This window comes from Moschus berezovskii, chromosome 3, assembly GCF_049115385.1.
Source record: "Moschus berezovskii isolate FMDL1 chromosome 3, NW_MosBer_1.0, whole genome shotgun sequence".
Classification (NCBI taxonomy): domain Eukaryota; kingdom Metazoa; phylum Chordata; class Mammalia; order Artiodactyla; family Moschidae; genus Moschus; species Moschus berezovskii.
The window spans coordinates 33,468,789-33,493,176 of NC_142462.1; the positions used below are offsets into that span (position 1 = coordinate 33,468,789).

The 24,388-nt window shown below is 37.1% G+C and overlaps 1 protein-coding gene across 3 annotated transcripts in view; it reads left to right on the forward strand.

The window, feature by feature from the left end:
- Positions 1–24,388, forward strand: part of LOC129552284 (histone deacetylase 9) — a 716,367-nt gene that overhangs the window by 79,628 nt on the left and 612,351 nt on the right. For all 3 annotated transcript variants that reach the window (XM_088833594.1, XM_088833606.1, XM_088833586.1), the window contains exon 2: positions 6,982–7,101. In XM_088833594.1, the coding sequence (XP_088689720.1) occupies positions 7,077–7,101 (25 nt within the window). In that variant the 5' untranslated portion in view covers positions 6,982–7,076. The remainder of the gene's footprint in view (positions 1–6,981; positions 7,102–24,388) is intronic.

Sequence of the window (24,388 nt, forward strand, 5' to 3'; positions counted from 1 at the left end):
TGCAAGTTCCTTCACTTCGACTATTACTTCCTTTTCTCAATTCTATTTTAGACTTTGGTCTCCTGTGTATTTACAAGTAGACAACGCTTTTTTTTTTAACAGCCTCTTTGTCGTGACTAAGAGGAGGCTTGTATATCCTGCAGTTTCCAGGCATTGTGATTCTCATTTTAAACTCACACTGATGATAATGGTAGCTGTGACTTACTATTCCCTATTGTCCAAGAAGGGAAGTTGTAGGTCGGGGCCTTCAAAGGTGATCTCATAGAAATCAGTGCAAGGAGGATTTTGATGAAATGGTCTTCATAGAAGCTGTTTGAGATATGATGTGGGTGCTGGATACACTGGGGCTAAGCCTTGTGGTTTTAAATTCAGTGCTTACTAAGAAAAGGCCTATCTTTATTAGTACAGGCTCTGAAGTTGGCAGAATTTCTTCTTATAAAATGAATTGTCCATCAGACCATTTCTGACTCTGTTATATATATTTTTAGATACTACCATTGTGTTATATTTATAGTATAGGCTACTGAATCCTATTTTAAATATACAAAATGTATACATAACTAACCTTCCAAAATACATTCCGTGCTCTGTGTTACACCCTTCAGTGTAGCCTGTGCTTAAATGGTTCTCCTAAAAAGTCTTAGAAGATAACTTATTATTTGCTTTCAAATTAGCAGAGAGTGTATGTTTGCTGTGTGGCCCTCCAGTGGCCGTTCTGTTCTTACCTGCACTCTGAGAGTGCCTGTCAACTAGTTTTCCAGTCCCCGGAGTCCACAGGGTCCCAAGGGTCCTATTGTTTAAGACAACTTAAGTGTTGTCATTAGTGTTATTTTTCAATCCTGCTTCTGCTACTGAAGTTGAAGGGGAACGAGTATCCTTAAATCTCTATATCCCATTCTTCTTGATGACTACTGGTTCAATTATTTTAATGCAGTTGTGAATTTGTAGAACTTGTCTAATGAATAAATGAATTTCCTCAGGCTGAGAAAAACCTGAAACGAATGAGGTGAGAAGCTGAAACTTTCCAGTGATCTGAGAAATCACTTCAGTTCAAAACCCTTAATAATGACATTATCTAGGACAACATAATTCATAGGCAAATTTGTTTTGGGGTGTCTGCTGTCTTAGCCTGATTCATGAAGACCCACACCTTGCCTGGGTCTACTCTTTCTAAATGGTGGTTCATGCTCCAGAGTATTTTTATTTCTTTCATTGATATAAGTCAAAGGACTGTGTTCTAGTCCTTCAGAACTTTATACTAACAAATTGGATAAATGGTTCTGCCCCAAAGGTAGGCAAGTGAAGTTTTATTGGTTTAGCCCTTTCCCTTTAAGAATTTATTGTGTTCCTGTACGTACCAGGCAGGTGGTAGATGTGGGGACTGCAGAGATGGGATAGTGCAATCACTGAACCGAGGACAGTAGTCTCATGATGAATAAAAGTATGTCACTAATATAAGAGGTGCTCTTATTATCTGACATAAGGGGTGTTATACAGTTATGATACAAGACACAGTGGGAACATAGATGAGAAAGCTGACCATTTACTTGGAGTGATTGGTTAAAAATTCTCACTTGAACATGGCTTTAAAGAATTTGAGCTGGGAGGTAGAGAAGAGATGATAGTATTTTGCGGGGAAGGATGCACAAAAGCATGGAAATGTGAACAATACTATACAGAAAGAATTAAGGCCACAGTCATCTTATGTGTTTAAGCATAGCCACATGGATGCTCATATAGGTGTTCATTCTGATTTCTCAATGCCTCTGCCTCAGCAGTAGTTGACAGTGTTGAATATCACCCTAGGAATAATGACAGATTGCCTGGAACCATAGGCGATATCTGTGAGGATAAGAAGGAAGGAGAGAAATAGGGGTGAGAGGAAATAAATTATGAAGGAACTTGAATGCCAACTAAGGAGTTTATAGGTCAGCACATTTTATTTACTGATTCATTCATTCAGACATTCCTTGGAGGGAAGGATACCAGATAGAAGGCTAGATAAAGAATGTAATCAACAATAAATAATTACTTGAGCCAAGGCAGTATTCATTGAAAGGGAAAGGAGAGCCCAGATACAAAAGATGCTTTAAAGACATCAGTGTTCTGACTTTGATGACTGTTTTTGGGGAATGTGAGAAGTGAAGAACTGAAAATTTTCATCATGGGTAACAGTATCTGGTATGTACACAATTAAGAGTTTGTTGAATTGAATAGAATGTTAAGAGTGATTTTTCTAGCATTTTTCTCCAAAAGATGAAATTATGGCAGAATGTTAGGTTTTGAGGCACAAGATAGACACTGTAGGTCTGATGACCCTCCTCATGAACTCAGTGCACCATCCAGTGGGTACTATGAATTGAGTCAGCCCATGAAGCTGAGGACTTGGGGCTAATGGCTCCATCACAGAAGAGAAGGACTTGCAAATAAGTGTGAATGATTTTGTATACTGAACTGTGCACTACAACTTGCCCTAAGTCTGAGAAAAATATTTTAGAGACACAGTTCTTGTTAGCTACATAGACTACAAAATCATTCCACTTTTTCCTAATACCAATTGCCCAAAAGAAAAAGAAAGAAGAAAACTATAATAAGAAGCTTAGGTTATAGTTTTAAAAATCAAAATAAAGATTGTGGTAGGAAGATGAAGTCTTAGTCAAATTTGAAAGCTTATATTGTGAGAATTCCTGTAGACATTTATTGTAACTATTTACTTTATCATCATTGGTTATTGAGTTCAGTCTGTTCAATGACTGGGTAAGTTCTTTAGTAAAGATCTGTAACTCAGTGAGTCAGTACTGAAATTGTGATGACTAGGTAGATAGAGTCTTGATATTCAAGCAGCTTTGCTAGAACAGCCTGTAATTCCCTGTGATGCAACAAAGAGAGAAGTGGGTTAAAAGGCAGAAGGCCAGCCCTCCCATTTGTCATTTGCAAATTCTCAAAATTTCTCTAAGCCTCAAATTCTTCATCTATAAAATTGGGATTAAAAATGGCTTAGTATACTCCAGGGCTGTTGTAAAGATCAGAGGAAATAATCCTTGTGCAAATTCTTTGTGATCTATAAAACTCTGCTAACTTGCCCGTTATAGAACATTATGGAAAGCAGGTGGAATAGTTCAAGGATCTATGGAACCACCTCCACGATAATGTTAATGATAAGCACAGTGTGGGGCGGGTCAGTGTAATGTGTTAATGCCCTCTTTCCCTGGCTGCACAGGCAGGCTAAAGCATTGCAAGATGTCATCCCCTTGGTCTCTTGCCCTGTGCTCTATCCCAGGATAATAGCACTGATTTATTTGCAGACAGCTGACCAACTTGTAGTCAGAGATGACTTCTTTGAAGCAGACTCTTAACTCCCTATTGTGGATCCAGTTCCCTCAAGGAATATGGTGGTGGTGGTTTAGCCGCTAAGTCGTATCCGACTTTTGTGACCCCATTGACTGTAGCCTGCCAGTCTTCTCTGTCCATGGAATTCTCCAGGCAAGAAATCTGGAGTGGGTTGCCATTTCCTTCTCCAGGGGATCTTCCCAACCCAGGAATTGAACCCGGGTCTCCTGCATTGCAGGCAGATTCTTTGCCAACTGAGCTACCAGGGAAGCCCTCAAGGAATATAGTTGACCCAAAATAACCATTCTTGGCTCTCAATAGGGAAAAGGTTTATAGCAGCAATTTTGCTCTTGCTGTGCTTATATTATCTCCTTGCTGCTGCTACTGCTGCTAAGTCACTTCAGTCGTGTCCGACTCTGTGTGACCCCATAGACGGAAGCCCACCAGGCTCCCCCGTCCCTGGGATTCTCCAGGCAAGAACACTGGAGTGGGTTGCCATTTCCTTCTCCAATATTATCTCCTTAAGTGTGCATATATATGTGTGTGTATACATTTTTACAGCATGGCCAAATTAAGGTGCTTGTTAATTGAAACTATTATTTGAAGGCAGTAGTTCTGTATCTGCTTTAATAATCTGTATTCACAAATAATCAGCATAACTTTATTGTTTTTTTTTCACCTATATACCCACATGAAGGTCAGTTTCCTATTATTTGTAGTTCAGACTTATTGTAAGAATGACTAATACTGTAGGGGAAAACCTCCCTATTCTAAGAAAATAGTCTGTTTCTCTGCAGTCCATTTAGATAAAGAACCTTGGGAAGATTTAAGAATAAATTGTCCTTTTTCATTGATAAATATTCCCCCACTGGCCCCTCTTTCTTTTCCAGGCAACTAAAAAGTCTTAATTTGTGCCAAATTCTGAATCAATTTTGTCCCTAAAAGGTGTGAATAGGACTACTCATCCACTGATCTTGTTGTCCATGAGTAGAGGGAAGTGTATGGAGGTTCTGACGCACGCACACAGACACACACACCCCATATGCATATACGTGTAGAGGACCCATATCCCTGAAACATTTTAAGAGAGCTCTTTAAATGGCCATATTTCAGTTATGCAGCTATAGTTACTGTGGTAACTTGGGTTTGATGTGGCTTGTCGGAAATGCAGATATAATAAGTGAAAACTAGTATTTGTCAACATAGAAATCCATGTTAATTTTCTTTATAATGGTGTTCAGATAGCAAAGCTTTCATAATGGTAGAAGAATATGTAATGATTAGGCAGTTATTAAAAAGGTTGAATGGCACAGAGAGTTGCTTACATTTTTGAAAGGTATTTAATGATGGTATTTTGGAAACCAAATTCATATTTCCACTTGAGATTCACTTTGCACCTCAAGTCCAGAGCTTTGAAGATAAAACTGTACAGTTATGTATTGATATAATTATGTATCGATAAATGACCGTGGACAGTTGTCATGCATGTTTGTGGAAATGGCAGAAGTGTGTAGAAATAGATTTTAATCTTAGATTTTGGGACAAGTAGCAAAACTTTGGCTTTGTATGTATGTTTAACTTTTGGAAATTATTGGTTAAATTGAGTTTTATTTGAAGTATACAAGTCTCAATTGTACAAAGTGGCATTATAGATTAAAAATAATTTTTTTTTAGAAACACAGAGTAACTATGCCTTTGAAGGAAAGTACCTTCCAATGCTGCTTCACTTACACTCTCTTAAAGTTTCCTGTCCCTCGCTTTTGTTATTTTTGATTTGAAATCAAACTGTGCTATTGAGAATCAAAAAGGTATCTAGAGCATTTTAAAATATTTTAGATTGCAATGTAAAAAACCTAAAATGTCAAAAATCTCAAAGTCCACAGTCATCAATTTTAGGTAGTCTGTAAATTCAAATTTCACTCAATTTTAACTTTCACTTTGCTTCATTACCTTTTAATTATGAAGCATATGACATCTCAATTTTCTCACCTATAAGGATAGAGAAGGGAGTTACAAGTATCTATTAGCATGGTTGATGTGAAAATAATGTAAAATATGGTAATATGTCTAAAAGTACTTTATAACTAAAGAACTATGCAAATGATTTTATTACATTAAAAATATAATACTGACATCTTTTTATTTGGAAGCCACTGTCAGAATGTCTATTTGCTGATATAGAAATCAAAGAAATTTTTTGCTCTTCAATTTTCATCTTTTTTTGTAGAAATACTGCTTTCTCATCAACCTGGAAATTAAAATTCTTTAAATAATGCTGATAAAGTAACACATCGGTATACATTTTTGAAGGAGATTTATGAAAATATGCATTTTATTGTTTCTAAATCATAATGTATATCCAGCATGAATGATGTGGTGAGAATTAGCCTGTTATAATTGATTACCTAACTATTTTTAATAACTAGCATACTTCTATTTTGGGACCATTTGAAGTGTTATAGATATTCTTAGTGATGTTATATGATTCTTCAAGGGAAATATGTATTTATATTTGCTTTATACATTTGGACAAAAATAGTAATAACACTTTCACAATACTGATTGAAAAACGAGTCACAATAAATATGTTGGATTTTCAAGATAAAAAGATGTACGGTTCTCAGAGTTACAGCATACTGTCTATAAAAATAGTGCAATTGGGATATACTATTTTAGTAAGGAACTCATTAAGTACAACTTTAAGAGCTTCTTTTTCCTCTAGATTTTTTAAACTTTGAAATTCCAGTAAGCTGTTGGGAAAATGTCTTTCCTATTGCTCTTTGCTGCAGTGTCTAGAAGTGAGAGTATATTCAAATTAGAAACAGAAAGTCCCTTAAATTCCTGTCAAGAAGTCCATCCTGTAAGTGCCACTCCTGGAAAGACTATGGTTGTTATTACTTTTGACTGGAACAAGATTGCAAAAGACTTCAATAAGAAATGGAAATGGCAATGAGAATTTTCTGTCACCCTTGTAGTTTGCAGTGTATTTGTTACACTTCTTTTTAATGTATTACAGTGTTTTTGGTAAGAAGTCCTTACCTTTAGAAGGAAATCTGTAACAGTAATAGTTAAGAATACTGTATAATGAGATACTTATTATAATTAAAATTTAATTAAAATTTAAAATTTCTGTAATAACGATAACAACAAATAAGAAACTAATTATAATTATGTGGAGTGCTTTTCAGGCTTCCCAGGTGACTCAATGGTAAATAATCCGCCTGCCAATGCAGGAGACTCAGGTTCAATCCCTGGATCAGGAAGATCCCTTGGAGAAAGGAGTGACAATCCTCTCTAGTATTCTTACTTGGAGAATTCCATGGACAGAGAAGCCTGGTGGACTACATAGTTCATGGGGTCGCAAAAGAGTCGGACATGACTTAGCGACTAAACAACAATAACATGAAGTGCTTTTCACATATTGTTTCCACGTGATTATTTTATTTTAGTGTTTGAATATTTTTGTGCTTTGGGAAATTTGCTCTTTTAAGAATGAAGACTTAAGAAACCTGGGAGGTTGATGTGACTACCTCAGAGACTTTCCATCGAGCTGTGGCTGAACTGAAACTCAAGGCTGGTCCTCTTATGTTTCTTTTCCTGTGTGGCTTGATGTAACGTATATAATACACAGGCATTTTTCTTACATTCTAGGTTCCACCTAGACCAGCTTCTTGTGGACCAGCATTGCCAGCTAACGGAAGGCTGTGAGTCTGCATCTCGGCCCATCAGTTCTTCTCCTTATTCCCATGATGAGTTCACCAGTGCGGTCCGGTCAGTCTGTTTGCTTTTTAAACTTTAAACAAATTTAGTATGAAAGATGTTGTTTTGTATTGCTTCAAATTAAGCAGTTTAAATTGTGAAACGACTTTTTTTTCCTGATGAAGTTTGGTCGATATAATGAATTTTGGACTGTGTTCTATAGCCAATCCTCTATTACATAACCAGCTTGCATTCCAGGCAATTAATTTCATTTGCTTTGTTATCTGAGCAGTAGACTTTAATTCTTCTGCTGCAAATGTAACATTTGGGGTGAATTTTATGAAGTTATAAATATTTATTAAATATGACATAGGCATCTAATTTACACCCATAGTCTTCTGACCAAATACCTGTCTGTATGCTTTTTAAATGGTGTTGTGGGCTTTGCAAGTCAGCTTTATTTGTGCAGTGGATTTACTCCTCTTCCATCTCTGTGACACACAGGAAGGATATTTTTCTTCCCCACCCTTCTTTTCTGCCACTCCTGTTTCCTATATACATATTTAATTATAATCTCAACACCTGCTTCCTCTGAGTCCAGTTAATGTGTGGCTCATGTACTGTTGTGATCAGCACAGCCAACACCCATTTCTCCAGGAACAGGGTGTCACTTTTGGAACAAACACGATCCAAATCTTCAGAATGATGGAATAGCTTCAGATATCACATGTTAAACATAGACAAATTTAAAAAGAATTTTCTGTTTGGATCATTATGGGAGTATTTATTTCTGTGTATTCTTTAAAAATATTTCAGCATATTGATATCCTTTAGTTATCCAACTCCTGAGGTTGAAGCTAGTATTTTACTCAGTTTATAAAGGGAAATCTTTTGCCGAGATTTTCATTCTGTAGAGGGCTGGCCACACCCAGATCAGCTGCTCTGGAATTTCAGTGTCTCATCAGCCTTCCCCAGCAAGTTGCCAGTTTCTGTGTTGAATTTGGAACTAGAAATTATTGGAGAATGTAGCTGTATTTGTTCTTTCTAAATGATGTAGTAAAGATATTCCAGAATCTTTAGTCACAGTCGTGATTTATAATTGACATTATTATCTAAATAAGAGATGAAGTTACCTAAGCTTCTTATGTCTGAGTCCCTGTAGCTCAGGGGTTCTCAAACTTTAGCATCAGTGGGAGAGCTTGTTAAAATGAAGCCACTTCCCCATTTTTATTTTTTTTAATTCAGGTCTTAGGTGTGTCCCAGGAATTGCAGTATTTACAGGTTTCTCTAGGTGATGCTGCTGCTGCCTAGGGACTGCACTTTGGGAAGCACCGGTCTAGCCTGCTGTACCTGTTCCTTCCTCCACCTCTGCCTGCTCCCCACCCACTCTTGGCCCCATACCCCTGCCCTCACAGGTAGCCCTCTGTGTGACTTGCATTGCTCATCGCAATTAAGTATAGAATTACAGTCCTTTCTATTGAGTTGAACTTAAAATGATATTTGCTTCTTATATATGTATATATTGCCTTTAAAATATGTATTACAGTAAGTCCCCTACATATGAACGAGTTCCATTCCAAGAGTGTGTTTGTAAGTTCAGTTTGTTAAAGTCCAACAAAGTTAGCCTGGGTACCCAACTAACACAACCAGTTGTATTGTACTGTACTGTAATAGGTTTATATAACACATGCATGAAAAATAAGCAGAAAAGTGAAACATTTTTAATCTTACAGTACAGTACCTTAGAAAGTAGAGTAGTACAACAGCTGGCATACAGGGGCCGGCACACATGTTCACATCTTTGAAAGTTCACATCTTTAAAGTTCATATGTAGGGAACTTAACTGTGTGTATATTTTCTCTGTCAATGGGAGTATATATATTTATATATAAATTTAATGTTTCAAAATTACATAATTTAAAAGAAACATTTAATTTAGAAATACCATAGTCAAACTTTTTTTTTCTTGCGGTAGAATGTGTTGGAATCATTAAAAAACATACTGAAAGAAGTTGGAACAAATTGGCTAAGTACAGACGTGGCAGAAAACTTACTCCATTTCGACAAGTTACTGTCTAGAATTTATATAGGGAGTGCCCTTAATTCTCAAGACCAGAAACTCTACTTTTTATATATTTTTATAAAATTGTCTATGTCTCTTTATTCTCTACTCATCTTCCCCGTATTTTCTCCACATTGTTTGTTTACCTCCCACGTTTACTTCACAGAGATTGACAGGCCAGATAGAACCATGGGAAAGTAGTTTTGTTATTTCTACCTGAATTTGTAATCTTGAAATGGACACAATATGCAGATCTCATTAAGGCTAATGAAGGATGAAACTATGTGGGAAATTTTTGGATCCAAATTAAAATTAAACTCAACTTACAAAATTTAACTTTTAAGTAGTTATTGGATTCACTTATTTTTTTCTTTTTTTATTGAAGTATAGTTGATGTGCAATATTATGTAAGCTACAGGTATACAATATAGTGGTTCACAGTTTTTAAAGATTACTTTCCATTTATAGTTGTTGTAAAATGTTGGCTACATCCCCCATGTTGTTTAATAAATACTTGTAGCTTACTTTATATAAGACAAGTTGTATCTGTATATTGCCCCTCTCCCCTTTCCTCTCCATCATGGTATTCACTAGTTTTTTCTCTATATCTGTAAGTCTGTTTCTTTTTGGTTACATTCACTAGTTTGTTGTACTTTTTAGATTCCACATGTAAGTGATATCATACAGTATTTGTTTCTCTAACTTATTTCTCTCAGCATAATTCTCTTCATGTCCATTCATGTTTTGCAAATGGCAGAATTTCAAAATGGACCCTCTTATTTTTAATGTGAAACACACAATCCTGTTAGAACACTATTGTAAGCCGTTAGATTCCCAGTTTAGCCGGTCAAGGCCTGTTTAAAAGTATGTACTTTGCAATGAATGAATACAGAAATATTTTGATCACCTTATTTGAAAAGGAGAATCAATAGAATGTAATAAGAAATCTTTAAAAATTTCACCTGGTTAAAAAAAAGTGGACCAAATGGCAGGAAGTCAAACAGGTGAGAAATTCTATGGTAATGCTTAATGTGATCTATGGACATCTTAGATCGTTTCTCAGGTATGTCTGTATTACATCTAATTTCATTCTAAAAGTAATGCGTTTTTATTGAGAGATCAGTATAAGGGTTATTCCACTTTTAATTTTCTCATCTGATGTGTGGAACAGAATGTGGGAGTGACATTTTTGTTGTTGAGGTAACTGCTTAAGAGGTAAAGTATATTGGGCAAAAAAGCTATAGAAACGAAGTGTACATGTGAGGAACAGGTGGTCAGAAGTAACATTTACTGAACTTTGTGAGGTAAAAGAGAAAAGGAAAACAGATGAATGCATGCACCTAACTTTTGAGAGAGAAAAATATATATGATTAAGGAGTTTCGGGTTAAATAGAAAGCTTATTGTCTGTGCAGCATAGACTGTTGTTTGTGTAAGAAGGGGACGTGAATCCATGTTTTAAGGTGTGTATAGAGAAGGAGTGAGTAGTACGTAAATTCAGCTTCTTATGCTCAATTTGTAGCATTATATAAAGACTCAGAGTTCCTATATGTAAATGTAATATATAATAAAATGGTCAAATATACTGGATTCCTTTTCAAAATGACAAAGTAAAATAATACCAAATACTTGGATTAATCCCACAGATACCTAACATAGCTCACTATTGGTAATATTTGACAACTGAAATCAGCATACCCTGCCCCCAAGAATACTGATTTTGTAATATGAAAATGTCCTTTGAGGCTGCTATTTCGCTGAGGAGGTTATTGCCAGTCATGATAATCGTTCAGTTAGAAGAAGAGTGAATGACAAATGAGACAGTCACCAAGTGAAGCTCATCTGACTTTAGAGTCATTAAGCTTTTTCTTATGGACTTTCTTTCTTATAAATACTTCTGGTCTGCTGAGAGTAGCATTATACAGAGGTCATAATCAGTTATGTTTGGAAAGTTCTTATGAATGAACTCTAAATTGAAGAAAGTCATAGCAAATGGATCAGGCAATGGGAATCTTTTCTGTTTATTCCAAATACAAACTACGATCAGAGAGACTTGAAATGCACTTTGTGTTTATATAAAGGAAAATGTTCTAGCCACAAACATTAAAACATTCTTCAGCCACTATTAGCCTGTATCTCACGGTGCCATACATATTCTACTGGTGAGAAGTAACCTAATTGTTTGACTTAGAAAAAGTGTTTTTCTCACATCTCCTTAAAAAAAAAAAAACTGTCTTAAAAGAATTAAATTGGTCTTATGCAATCACCATCCATTTATTTTGCTTTTGTTCTGCAAAGGGCTCTAAGGAGTTACTGTATACCAGAAAAATAGTCTCACTCCAGTTATTCCAGAAATTCTTTATTGTAAGTATTTCAGATAGAGTGTTTGTCTTGAAAATTGGTTCTGGGATGGTGTAAGTCTTATTTTCCTCAGGTATGGACAAAATTCTCATAGAAGTTCTCTAGCCATATTCAAATACAGTCAGTATCAAGTACTAAATATTACTGTCTCAATCATATATTCAGTCAAACAATAAATACTGATTTCTGAATATGTAATATACTGATTTTTATTTTAATCTTGCTTCCCCAATAATGTTCTACGTTAGAGCACTGGGCATTGCTTTTGGGCTCTGAGGTGTCTGAATGGAGAAAGGACTACATGCGTGAGACTGGCAGCTAGCTGATGCAGTTAAGATAGTCATTCATTCAAAACTTACTATGCATGTATTTAGGCTTCCCCAGTAGCTCAGTTGGTAAAGAATCGCCTGCAATGAAGGAGACCCCGGTTTGATTCCTGGGTTGGGAAGATCCGCTGGAGAAGGGATAGGCTACCCACTCTGGTATTCTTGAGCTTCCCTTGTGGCTCAGCTGGTAAAGAATCCACCTGCAATGCGGGAGACCTGGGTTCGATCCCTGGGTTGGGAAGATCCCCTGGAGAAGGGAAAGGCTACCCACTCCAGTATTCTGGCCTGGAGAATTCCATGGACTGTATAGTCCCTGGCATCGCAAAGAGTCAGACACGACTGAATGACTTTCACTCACTCACTCATACGTGTATTTTGTACTAAGCAGTGTGTTATTCAGTGGGGACACAAACAGTATTAAAATCATGGTTTTTACCCTTATGGACATACCCTTTAGTAAGAGAGACAGAAATGTAAATAGTTGTGGTCCATTCAGTGTGTTAAGTATTTTAATAATTATAGGAACAGAAGTTAATTTCTTCTGTATAGCAGTCTGTATGACATTTCTGCTAATTTATTTTTATCAGGATTGCCAAAATTCAAAAGGGAAGACTTTAGGGCTCATTAGAGTTTTCCAAACATGTCAGGTAGTAAATATCATCTGATGGTCTTGTCACAAATATAGGTTCTCAGACCATGCCCCCCACCACTGTTAAAAAAAAATGCTAAGCTATAGCTCACTTATTTTGCTTTCTGATACATAAAAACCTAGTACTGTTGAAAACTAGAGGAAGTAATAATTTGTAATGAAATTCTGAAATTCTAGATCTTAATGTTTTCTCTGCTAGTAAGACATTCTGTTTTTACGTGGAGATGAACCAAAGAGATTCATATAGGTAGAATACATTTTTTCCTTCCTCAGAATAAATTTCTAATTATTTAACACAGATCAAATTTTTAGAATGATCCCAAGGTGATAGAAAACATGTTTTGAGTCTTAACATTTTCAAGAGTAAATAAATTAGGCTGTATGAGCCCTGGAATGATTCCAGTGTGACTTTTAATTTTGATGAGTCAAATGTATATAATGTAATTTTGATGAAAATCCACCCAAAGGAATTTTCCAGACATAGAACACAATAGGCATCATGCCCCCTGGGATTTCATAATGTGGCTTCATGGGCTTCTCGGTGAGTCTGGATGGCAGAGTTACTATAGTATTCCTAAGTCCTGTAATTTTAGTTTTCAAAGCCAATTGCATATAGATGGCTCATTTCTGTTTTGTCCACCATTGTGGGAACACTTATAACAACTATCCACCTTATTGAGTGAGAGACCTGGCTATTTATACAAACTAAAGTTTTGTGGAAAGATCTTATATTCTATTAATATTCCTTTTCTTTTAATCTGTGGCAAACCTTAGGCAAAAATTAGTTGGGTTTTCCTTTCATGCCTCTATTTTGCTAAACAGCAGAGTTCTCTTATAGAAATGTAGAGTAGATATAATTAATGATCAAAAAGTTCTTTGAAATAAAAAAATCTTATGGAAGTGCTAAGTAGTATAAACAATTTGAGGGCAAGCATTAATAAAAGCTTCACTGCAAGCATTTTTAAAGAGCACTAATAAAAGCTTCATGGTTCAATTAATACAGCACAACATTGGGTTTTCTAGAAGCATATGGGGCCCAGAAGGCCTGCCCCTGTTTTTAAAATTTACGAAGTCTTTAATGATTCACCACTTTTACTCCAGTGCATTACCCACTGTGGTACCATTTAGTCATTAAGTAGGAAACTAAAACCAGGACAAAGCTACAAACAAATATCATAATGTCCAAGTGGGTATGTTTTTCTTCAATTTGTTCACAATAAGTTACCATAAAAAATGAATGGCAAATGAAATAGAGCTGTAGACAAATCAAGGTTATGGCTTCCCCAGATGCATCTGATCAGTTGGCTTTTTAATGAAATAAAGGCTAAATCTTATTACAGTAATCTTGACTTAACTAAAATAATTTCAGGCTCCCAGCTAATTATCTATTTCAAGTAGTATTCAAAAAAAATTCTAAGATAATGAAATAAATTTTTCCCTTGAAGTTTGTTGTAATAGAATTTGATCACAGAGTATAGTATAAGTGGGAAATACTTTGTTAAATTTTATTAAATATTGTTTTATTTTTTTAATTACTGGAACTTCACAGTTAAGTGATTCATTCTTATGCTATTGCTAAATCTAAACTTCTCAGTATGGGATTTTCTTGGTTCTTTTTATTTTGCTATGTGTTGTTCAGTTGCTAAGTCGTGTCCGACTCTTTCCAACTCCATGGCGTGCAGCACACCAGGCTCCCGTGTCCTTCACTATCCCTGGGATTTGCTCAGATTCAATGTCAATTGAGTTGGTGATGCTGTCTAACCATCTTGCTATATAGAACAAGCAAATTCTGAGTTTCTAATAGGTGAAGCATTACTGTGGGTTTAATTTTGTCATGCTTATCTTTACAATCAATGCATTTTATCAATGCATGTTCTGTGTGTTGATTTCTGTTTCTTCAGATACTTTAATGTCCAAAATGAAAGACTCATGACTAAATTATTGATGAGTTTTTATTTAAAATCTGTTTTGATTAAGAGGAAGTAGAAAACTCTGAGGTTCTCTTTGAAATGGTTTGAAGTCTATTTTTTTTCATGATTACTTTCTGGCACTTGATTATATAAAGCTCTTTCCTTTTATGATAGATGGTTGCCTGTCAGGCAGCTCTACGTAATTAACCTTTTCTTGCAGACTTTTAACTTCTAAGAAAACTTTCTCTTCATTACTGATATTATAGCTCCACTGGCAACTGGCCGAGCTGGGGAATTTCCTCTGGAGTTAGAATTTGCCGTAATAATTTTGCCATTCTCAAAAGATGACAGATAAAAATTAAGAAATATATAGAGAATCACAGAAAGTAAAACATTTTGAGTGTTATTTATTGGAGCATATGTGGCCCTACATAGCTCTAATCCCTAAAAATTATTGTAGTGTTGCAAAACAGTCACACATGGGCACGCATGTACACACACATTCTTTGGTGTTCTGAGGAACCAGCTCCAGAGTACACAGGGGAAAAAAATACTCTATAAATGTACACATAATCCTATAAGCAAAAAGCTGTTCACGTGTATTTTGCAGATGTACCCAATTTTGCTTATGTACCTCATGCGACAAGTTGACTCACTGGAAAAGACTCTGATGCTGGGAAAGGTTGGGGGCGGGAGGAGAAGGGGACGACGGAGAATGAGATGGCTGGATGGCATCACCGACTCTGTGGACATGAGTTTGAGTGTACTGCGGGAGTTGGTGATGGACAGGGAGGCCTGGCGTGCTGTGATTCATGGGGTCGCGGAGAGTTGGACACGACTGAGCGACTGAACTGAACTGAACTGAACCTTCAAAAAGTTCAGCATTGTTTTGTAACTGCATTCATGAAAAGATCAAGGTAAAACAGGTATTTATTAACCATGGCTTATTTGGCTTAGATTTTCATCATCATATTTAAACTATGAAGGTGTTTAAAAGTGTGACCAGTCCAGGTTCAATGCATGATACAGGATGCTCGGGGCTGGTGTACTGGGATGAACCAGAGGGATGGGATGGGGAGGGAGGTGGGAGGGGGGTTCAAGATGGGGAACACATGTACACCTGGGGCAGATTCATGTCAATGTATGGAAAAACCAATACAATAATGTAAAGTAACTAGCCTCCAATTAAAATAAATAAATTTAAAAAAAAGTGTGACTCCAATAAGTAAACGTTAAGAATTGTGAATATTACTTCTTTCTCATTATAATTTCAGATAAACTGTCATGATTCTTTTGCAGTCTTCAGCTGTTACTGACATGACTTTTATACATGAGTTGTTGCTGGTTTTTAGTTGTTGCTGACTTTTATACATGAGTTGTTCAACTCTTTTGCAACCTATGGATTGTAGCCTGCCAGGCTCCTCTGTCCATGGAATTTCCCAGGCAAGAATACTGAAGTGGGTTGCCATTTCCTTCTCCATGGAATCTTCCTGATCTAGGGATCGGACCCAATGTCTCCTGCATTGGCAGGTGGATCCTCTACCACTAAGCCAGCCGGGAAGCCCATAAACTAGTTAAGGAAAAGTAATATTTAACATTACATATTATGCTCATTTTCTGGTGAGTACCCTCTAGCAACCAGAACTTGAATGTTCTAACAGCTACACTGTTTCACTATTTGGCATGATTCTAAAGAAAGGTTTCCTTCAGTTCAGTTCAGTCGCTCAGTGGTGTCCAACTCTCTGATACCCCATGAATCGCAGCATGCCAGGCCTCCCTGTCCATCAGCAGCTCCCAGAGTTCACCCAAACTCATATGCATCGAGTCGGTGATGCCATCCAGCCATCTCATTCTCTGTCGTCCCCTTCTCCTTCTGCCCCCAATCCCTCCCAGTATCAGAGTCTTTTCCAGTGAGTCAACTCTTCTCATGAGGTGGCCAAAGTATTGGAGTTTCAGCTTCAGCATCAGTCCTTCCAATGAACACCCAGGACTGATCTCCTTTAGGATGGACTAGTTGGATCTCCTTGCAGTCCAAGGGACTCTCAAGAGTCTTCTCCCAACACCACAGTTCAAAAGCATCAATTCTTCGGCGATCAGCTTTCTTCACAGTCCAACTCTCACGTCCATACATGACCACTGGAAAAACCATAGCCTTGACTAAACGGAACTTTGTTGGCAAAGTAATATCTCTGCTTTTTAATATACTATCTAGGTTGGTCATACCTTTCCTTCCGAGGAGTAAGCGTCTTTTAATTTCATGGCTGCAATCACCATCTGCAGTGATTTTTAAGGAGTCTTAGAAAATGTAGATAAACTGATTTGTTATGACTTTAATGTATTTCTGATCTTGAGATTTTGAGTGCTTTCTGGAGATCTAAGACTGCTTTACAAATGGGCAAAGTCAGAACCTTACCTTGAACCTCTCCTTTAAAAATCTCTATCTGATAGGAAAAATATTGAATGTCATTGTTGTACTTGTTTGGTTTGTCGCTGGGACCCCAGGTGTTTGCCCAGTGTGTTCAAGGACATGGACATTTTGGAAATGTTACTGTCATTTAGGGCATACTGTCATAATAAATTATTAATCCAGTGACTGTGAAATAATTCTTCTGAGAGTCTTGTCTTCCCTCATTATATGTTTTATTAAATAAGCATTATAGTTTGAGATATTTTAAAAACTGCTTTAAGAAAATAAGAGTATATGCTGTGACAATTGTTTTTGCATTGTTTTTATGGTTTTTAATTACATATATATGTATATCTTTGTGCCTGTAAAATTGTACTTGATTTTTTAATGGAGAATTGAATGAACATATCTTATTTTGGCTTTATGTTTAAAGTGAAGCAGTATATAGGTAAAGAGACTTTAAAGGGGGTAATTGTATTACAGTTAAAGGACCTAGCAATTAGTAGGAAAAGTCAGGAAGCCAATTATAGATAGGGGAAAAAGAGTATATAACATAACTTGTGTTAGATAATGTGTGTTATTGAATTTCTGAATTTCAATACAACATGTCAGAGAAGAGTTCATTTTCCCTTCTGTTGGGAGAATTGATAATTCGCTTAGCCATCTGCCTTCCTACCTTTCTTTATTTTTCTTTTATGCTGCCTAACTCCAAACAGGATTTGGGATCTATGTAATAAGTTTAAAAAATAAAACACACGAGAAAGAAAAGAAATAAAGGAAAATTGGATAAAGTAAATACCTTTACTACATATACTCAGGTTCTTTAAAGTTTCAGAAAAGAAATGGAGTTGGCTCTGAACTTCTTGGTAGCAAGTCTGTTTTCTACTATGAGATTATGCTTCCTTCAGCCTAAATCTAATCAAGTCACTGCCCTCTTCAAGAATTATCAGTGGCTGTCTGTCACCCCTACTGTTGTATACCTGTGTATGTACCCTTTCCAGATTTATCTTCCTCTTTCTCCTCAGTGAGCCCTGAACTCTGTTCTGATCACCACATGGAGCTGTGTGCCTTCCACAGGTCCTGCTTTTCTGCCTTCAGACCTTTAAATGCACCTTTCTAATGGCTGAGAGTGCTTTTCCCCAATATTCTCCACTTCTCTGTATCTTGGGAAATATCTTTGTTCATCTTTCAAGACATGAATCCAATTCCATGGTTCTGTGAAGCCTTCGTGGGCTCCTCTGACATCTGCTACCTCTGTCAATTATGGAGTTTATCTCTTGATGCTGGACGTTGTCTTAGTAATAGCTCTGTAAGAGGGAAGGGCATCTTTCTGATTTTTTTTCTTTTGATATAAAATAAAGTAGTTGGCTAAGTTACTCCCAGTTGCTTACTTCATTAACCAGTATGCTGCCTAGCATATCAATGGAACCAAACAAGTGAAGAATGAAAAGCTTTGAGAGGAGGCTGATGATGGCGGTACTGTCTTGGAGGGTGGGGAAGCTGTTGAAAACATTTGAGCAAAACCAAGCTGCTCAATCTCTGGAAAATCATATCTCTTCCCTTCGTTTCTTCTTATGTGCTCATTTGTTGACTTTCTGTTCTTTTTACTTCTAAATGATGAGTTTGAGATGTTCTTTTCCTCTATTTAGTTCTATGCATTGAAATGTGTTTTCTCTTTCTAGGGTTGCTTGTCTGTCTCTTGAAAAATAAACATTGCAGTAGGGTGCTTATTATTTGCAAGACTTGCAGTCACACGCTGAGTTCCCTAAAGGCAGAAAAGTCTCTAAATTTGTGATAGCGTTAGCTAGCACAGTGGTCGAAGCAGACCTGCATCTCTTTTTTGTTTTAGTACCTTCGACCTCTCCCTGTTGCAGTACTTACAAGCTACCTCCCTCCTTATAATAATTGCATAGTATATTTAAGAAAAGAAAATAGAAAATTTTATTTTTTCTTTAAGAAAACAAAAAGTTAAAAGAGTTTTGAGTTCTGATTAAGCAGGAGATTTTGTAAAGTTAGTTTAGAGTTTATTGGATCATCTTCCTTTAAACTTTTAAAAACTCATGTAGTTTTTGCATACTGTATTATTAACACTTAACTTTTTATGTCCTTGATGTCTGAGCACTTTATATACAGTATGTATAAACAGCTGGTTTAAAACCTTAAGACTTTTCAATCTGTAAGTTTTCAATTCCTCTTGTTTAAAATGGTTAACTTATAAGCATGTTAATATAATAGGTAATGTCTTCATAAAGATTAAATTGGGATCATAAACTTTCTGTGTCTCCATTAAAGTGTTTTTGGCTTGAAAGTGTTGCAGTATGATATTTGCTGGACAGTGATGTCTTACTTTGTCACAAAGCTAGTCATACAGAGTTCCTTTCATATCTGCAAGAATGTTCATTTTCTCAAGATCATGAAAAGAACAGATGTGGAACAGACAAGCTCTGCATGTCTTTCACAGCTCTCTGAGGGACATCTTAGGGTAGGTTTTTCTTTGTCACATGCATAACAAGTATGTCTTTACCCTGAATGATGCAATGGTCCAGCTTCCTGTGGGGTAACATCCACCAACAACAATGCCATAACCCATTAGTTGATAGCGAACTCCCCGAATCCATAGAGATTTGCTGCAGTCTAAATGAGTGACTAATTTTTAAACTACGAGGTGAACCTGAGGTCCTGAGGGAATAGAGACGTGAAGGTTCGATTGTTTATTTTGCTTGTTATAACTGTAGGATCATTAAGGAAATGTTTATATCCTGTTGTGGTTATATGCTCTTAACCAATGTCTGAGGCAAGAAGGTTTGATATTTCTGCCTTCTTTGTATTCTTTAGTATTTTCTACCCCTCCCCACAACTCCTGTGAAAAAAAAGTTCATACTCATCAGATCTAAATAGACCCATATCTCTTGCTTTGAATACTTTGTTACCTTATCTATTAATGAGAAATTATCCAAATCCATATTTGAAGATACTAGTAAAAGCCCAGAGACTTAAACATAAGCTCTGGAAACAGGTGTTACCTGTCATCTATCTGTTATTCATTAAATCTCTCTTTGTCCCAGTTTCCTTGCTTGGAAAATATGTCATGACTGTTACATTGGTACCTAAAAGGTATAATTGTGGGAAAACATAGTAAAGGATCTAGTGTTCTTTTAGAATTATTACACATAAATTTGTAATTTTTGCTCAACTGAAACTTGTAAACTACCCTTTTGTGAATGTCTCTGTAAACTCTGATGTGTATAGTTTCTTTCCACACTGAGAAAGACCACCATTTCCAGGTTCTAACACAGTTTCCAGTATTGCTCACTTTTGAGCAAATGGAATTACACCTTTCCTCTTTCTTATTGTGTTATAGAGCTTCCTGCTCTATCCCGCTCCCAATAGTGAATAAGTTGTTGCCTTACTTCAGCTTTTTGCTGTGTTTTTATACCATTTTCCATGTGTGTGCCCCTCCCACCCACCCTCACATCCTATCACATTATTGTTGGATACTGATTACATTGGAGAGGGAAATGACAACCCACTCCAGTATTTTTGCCTGCCGAATCCCACGGACAGAGGAGCCTGGCAGGCTACAGTCCATGAGGTCGCAAAAGAGTCAGACATGACTTAGTGACTGAGCACGTATTGATTACATGTGCTTTAGTGAAATATTTGCCCTGAGTATCTTTTTGGACCTGATATTAGCAACAAGTTTGTCAGATGCCTTTTTTTTTTTTTTTTTTTTTGGTCAAACCAGATAAGCTGCTAATAAGATTGGCATGAGATATTTATAATTTTTACAGTTTCCATTCTGTGGTCATAGATGAGGCTGTATTTGTTACTCAGATTTAAATCAAAGAGTGAGAGGACTTGTGGGCTTTGAAATATGTAGCAGGTAGCATAGTAAAATGGAAAGAATAAGAGTACCTGAAGGAGTCAGGAAATCCCTATCAAAAGCCCAGTTCTGCCCTAACCTGGGGCTTTGGAATAAGTCATTTTACCTCTCTGGATATGTTTTCCATCTTGTGTTTGTTTCCTGTGGCTGCTATAATTACCACAAACCTGATGGCTTAAAACAACCGAAATTTATTCACTTACAGTTCTGGGGGCAAAAGTCCAAAATCAATTCATTGAGCTGAAGTCAGGGTGTAAGCAGAGGGGCCGTCTCCCCGGAGGCTCTAGGGAAGAATCTGTTCCTTGCCTCCTCCAGATTCTGGCAGCCACCAGCGTTCCTTACTTTGTGGTTGCATCATTCTATCCTCTGCCTCCGAGGTCACATGGCTGTCTCCTCTGTTGTGTGTATCAAATGTCCCTTTCCCTCCCTATTATAAGGATGCATATGATTAGTTTCTTCACCTTAAAATCTTTAATCACATTGGTGATTCCTTTTTTTTTTTTTTGCCATTTGAGGTAATAGTCACAGGTTCCAGGGATGAGGAGGTGGATATCTTTTAAGGGGGTCATTATTCAGCTTACCAAACAACTGAAATAGTTTCTGAATTCCTGCTGGCTTGTAATTTATATCCATGCATTTGGCTCATTCATTCACCCATTCACTAAACTTTTATTTCATGCCCATTGTGTGCCACATACTATGCTAGGTATTAGGAATAACATGCTGACCATGCCTGTAAGACGTGCATTATGTTGTCAATAAGATGTACCATACAGAATAAATGCAGAGATAAAGGTAAAGGAGACAACTTGATCCAGAATAAGATTCATTCTGTGTTTGTCTCCTTTTGCATAATTCTAGAGCTTAAGTTTTTAAGATTGCATCCAAGTACTGCATTTCGGACTCTTTTGTTGACCATGATGGCTACTCCATTTCTTCTAAGGGATTCCTGGGTGTTCATTGGAAGGACTGATGCTAAAGCTGAAACTCCAATACTTTGGCCACCTCATGCGATGAGTTGACTCAATGGAAAAGAGTCTGATGCTGGGAGGGATTGGGGGTGGGAGGGGACGGGGACGACAGAGAATGAGATGGCTGGATGGCATCACCGACTCGATGGACATGAGTCTGAGTGAACTCTGGGAGTTGGTGATGGACACGGAGGCCTGGCGTGCTGTGATTCATGGGGTCGCAAAGAGTTGGACACGACTGAGCGACTGAACTGAACTGAACTGAACTGAGAGCATAAGTGACCATCATTCTTCAGCACTGGTAAATTTTTTTGGTAAGTCTAAGAGTTACATACAGCCTGTGGACAAGAAAGTGTTTTGCAGTGGGAAAAACATGGATTAGCTTAAATTCAATTCAGAAAAATGTGTTCATAGACCTTACCCTGCAAAGAATATATGGGTGCACACTCAGTCATGTACAACTCTGTGACCCTATGGACTGTAACCTGCCAGGCTGCTCTGTCCATGAGATTTTTCAGAATACTGGATTGGGTTGCCATTCCCTCCTCTGGGGGATCTTCCTGACCCCTAGATTGAATCTGTGTCTCTTACATCTTCTGTATTGGCAGGCAGGTTCTTTATCACTAGTGCCACCTGGGAAGCCCAAAGAATATATAATTTTATATAGCTCTTATCAACTCAACATTAGCAGTAGAGTTTTAAAAAATAACCATGCCTGCTTCTTCATTCCACATTCTGCTTTGTTCGGGGTGGAGCTCAGGGGTTTTTTTCTTAAAAGGCTAATCAGTAGGTTTTTACATGCTGTTAACATTGAGCACAGAGAATCACTGATGGATTAGATGCTGCCTTTAACTAGGAAGACAAACACATAGGTACTGATAAAAGTGCAAGACAAAATGCCATTAGTGTCATTAGAATATATAGAGACGAAATAATCTGGATACTCAGAGGAGGATGACATCATACCTGGCTCAAGCGAAATTTGGAGAAGGAAGTGTTTGAAATGTCCTTGATGGATGTGTAAGTTTTCAAAGATGGCTCTAAGGGAAAGTGGTGGGAAGAGAACCCACAGAGGTGTGGAGGTGGGAAATTGAGGTGGGTCGTGGCTAGAAGTAGAGGCCAGGGTTCAAAGTCTAGGCCTTGATTCTCCCTTTTGCTCAGACTTTCTGGCCCAGAACCCAGAGGCGCCTGATAAATCTAAATTTAAACCTGTTCTTCTAGGGCATTTCTAAGGTATAGTTTTTCAAGATGGGAGTGTAGAACATATTTATTTAACAGCTGATAGGTTGATTTATACTTTAAAAAAATTTAGGAACATGATAGCTGGAACTCTGTATACTCTATAAATATTGGAGGCAGGCATCAATGAGAAAAAAAAAATGGAGAGTTATTTATTTATTTTTTTTAATGCTTCAAAAGAGGAATATCCAGGATATGGTAAAGGATACAAGACAGAAAAACATAGTAGGAAGTAACAAAGCTAATTTTGATGTTCAGGAATGAGGCTGAAATTAATAGGAATGAGGGATAATGATAGAAAAGATAGCTAACATTTGCTGAGTTCTTTCCATTAGCCAAGATTTTACCGTGTGTTTATCTCATGGAATTCTTTTTGTAACCCTTGAGGTCGATATTATTATTCCCATTTTACAGGTGGGGAAATTGAGATTTGAGACGTTAAGTACCTTGCTCTATTAAGGTCTCACAGTAAATAGAGTGGAACATCTAGGACCAGGATCTAGGTACCTGAAACCTAGAGTTTGTATTGTTAACAATACAAATAGTTATCATGGCTAGCTTGAGGGTAAAGTTGATGAAAAGAAGTTGGACCAGCGGAGTTTAAAAATCATCTGAAGAGAGCACAAATTGCTGAGCATCACCTTATGAATTAAAACGTGAAAGAAAGAGAAAAGAACAGAAGGCCAAGGACCAACCCTCAGTAAAACTTTCAGGTACTGTATCTTATCCCTCTTTGAGGCTGCCAGTCACTCAAGGTTTCACATGATTCATTATGAAAATCCCCAATTGTTTAAATAGGCGAATGAACCAGTGTTTCAATGCTGAATGTTTTCTACTCTGTGTAAGATTCCCCTTAATAACTTCAATTGCTTGAAGGAGACAGGTCAAAATATTATTTTAACTTCTGTTATCTGTCTGTGAACATGATTTAGTTTCAAATCCTTAGGGTCTTTGTTGGATTCCATTTTCTAACCATACTCATGTTTTTCCGAGTAGAGGAGGCCTACTCTATAGAAAGGGTAGAATAGGAAGATTGGCAAAGTAGTTCAATATTTTTGTCATGTAAATAGTTTGTAAACTAAAATATTGAAAGGACAGAAAACATGTAAATGAGGAGTGAGGAGTCTTGACTTGTTGAGTGTGTGTTTCTCCTCCACTTCCTCTCAGAGTGCCTGAAATTCTTTCATTCCTCTGTTCTCACAGGGTATACAAAAAAGGGCACTATTATATAACCTGGGAAATAAAATTATTGCCTTTGAAGGATGTGTTGTGTTGTACTTTGTTCACTGTCAGTTTAACCAGATCAAGTTTCCCATGCTTTTCTTGTTCTTTCCCCTCATTATTCCATCAGTTCAATTCAGTAACTCATTCCGACTCTTTGCGACCTCATGGACTGCAGCACGCCAGGCTTCCCTGTCCATCACCGACTGCCGGAGCTTATTCAAACTCATGTCCATTGAGTTGGTGATGCCCTTCTCCTCCCGCCTTCAATCTTTCCCAGCATCAGGGTTTTTTCCAGTGAGTCAGCTCTTCGCATCAGGTGGCCAGAGTAT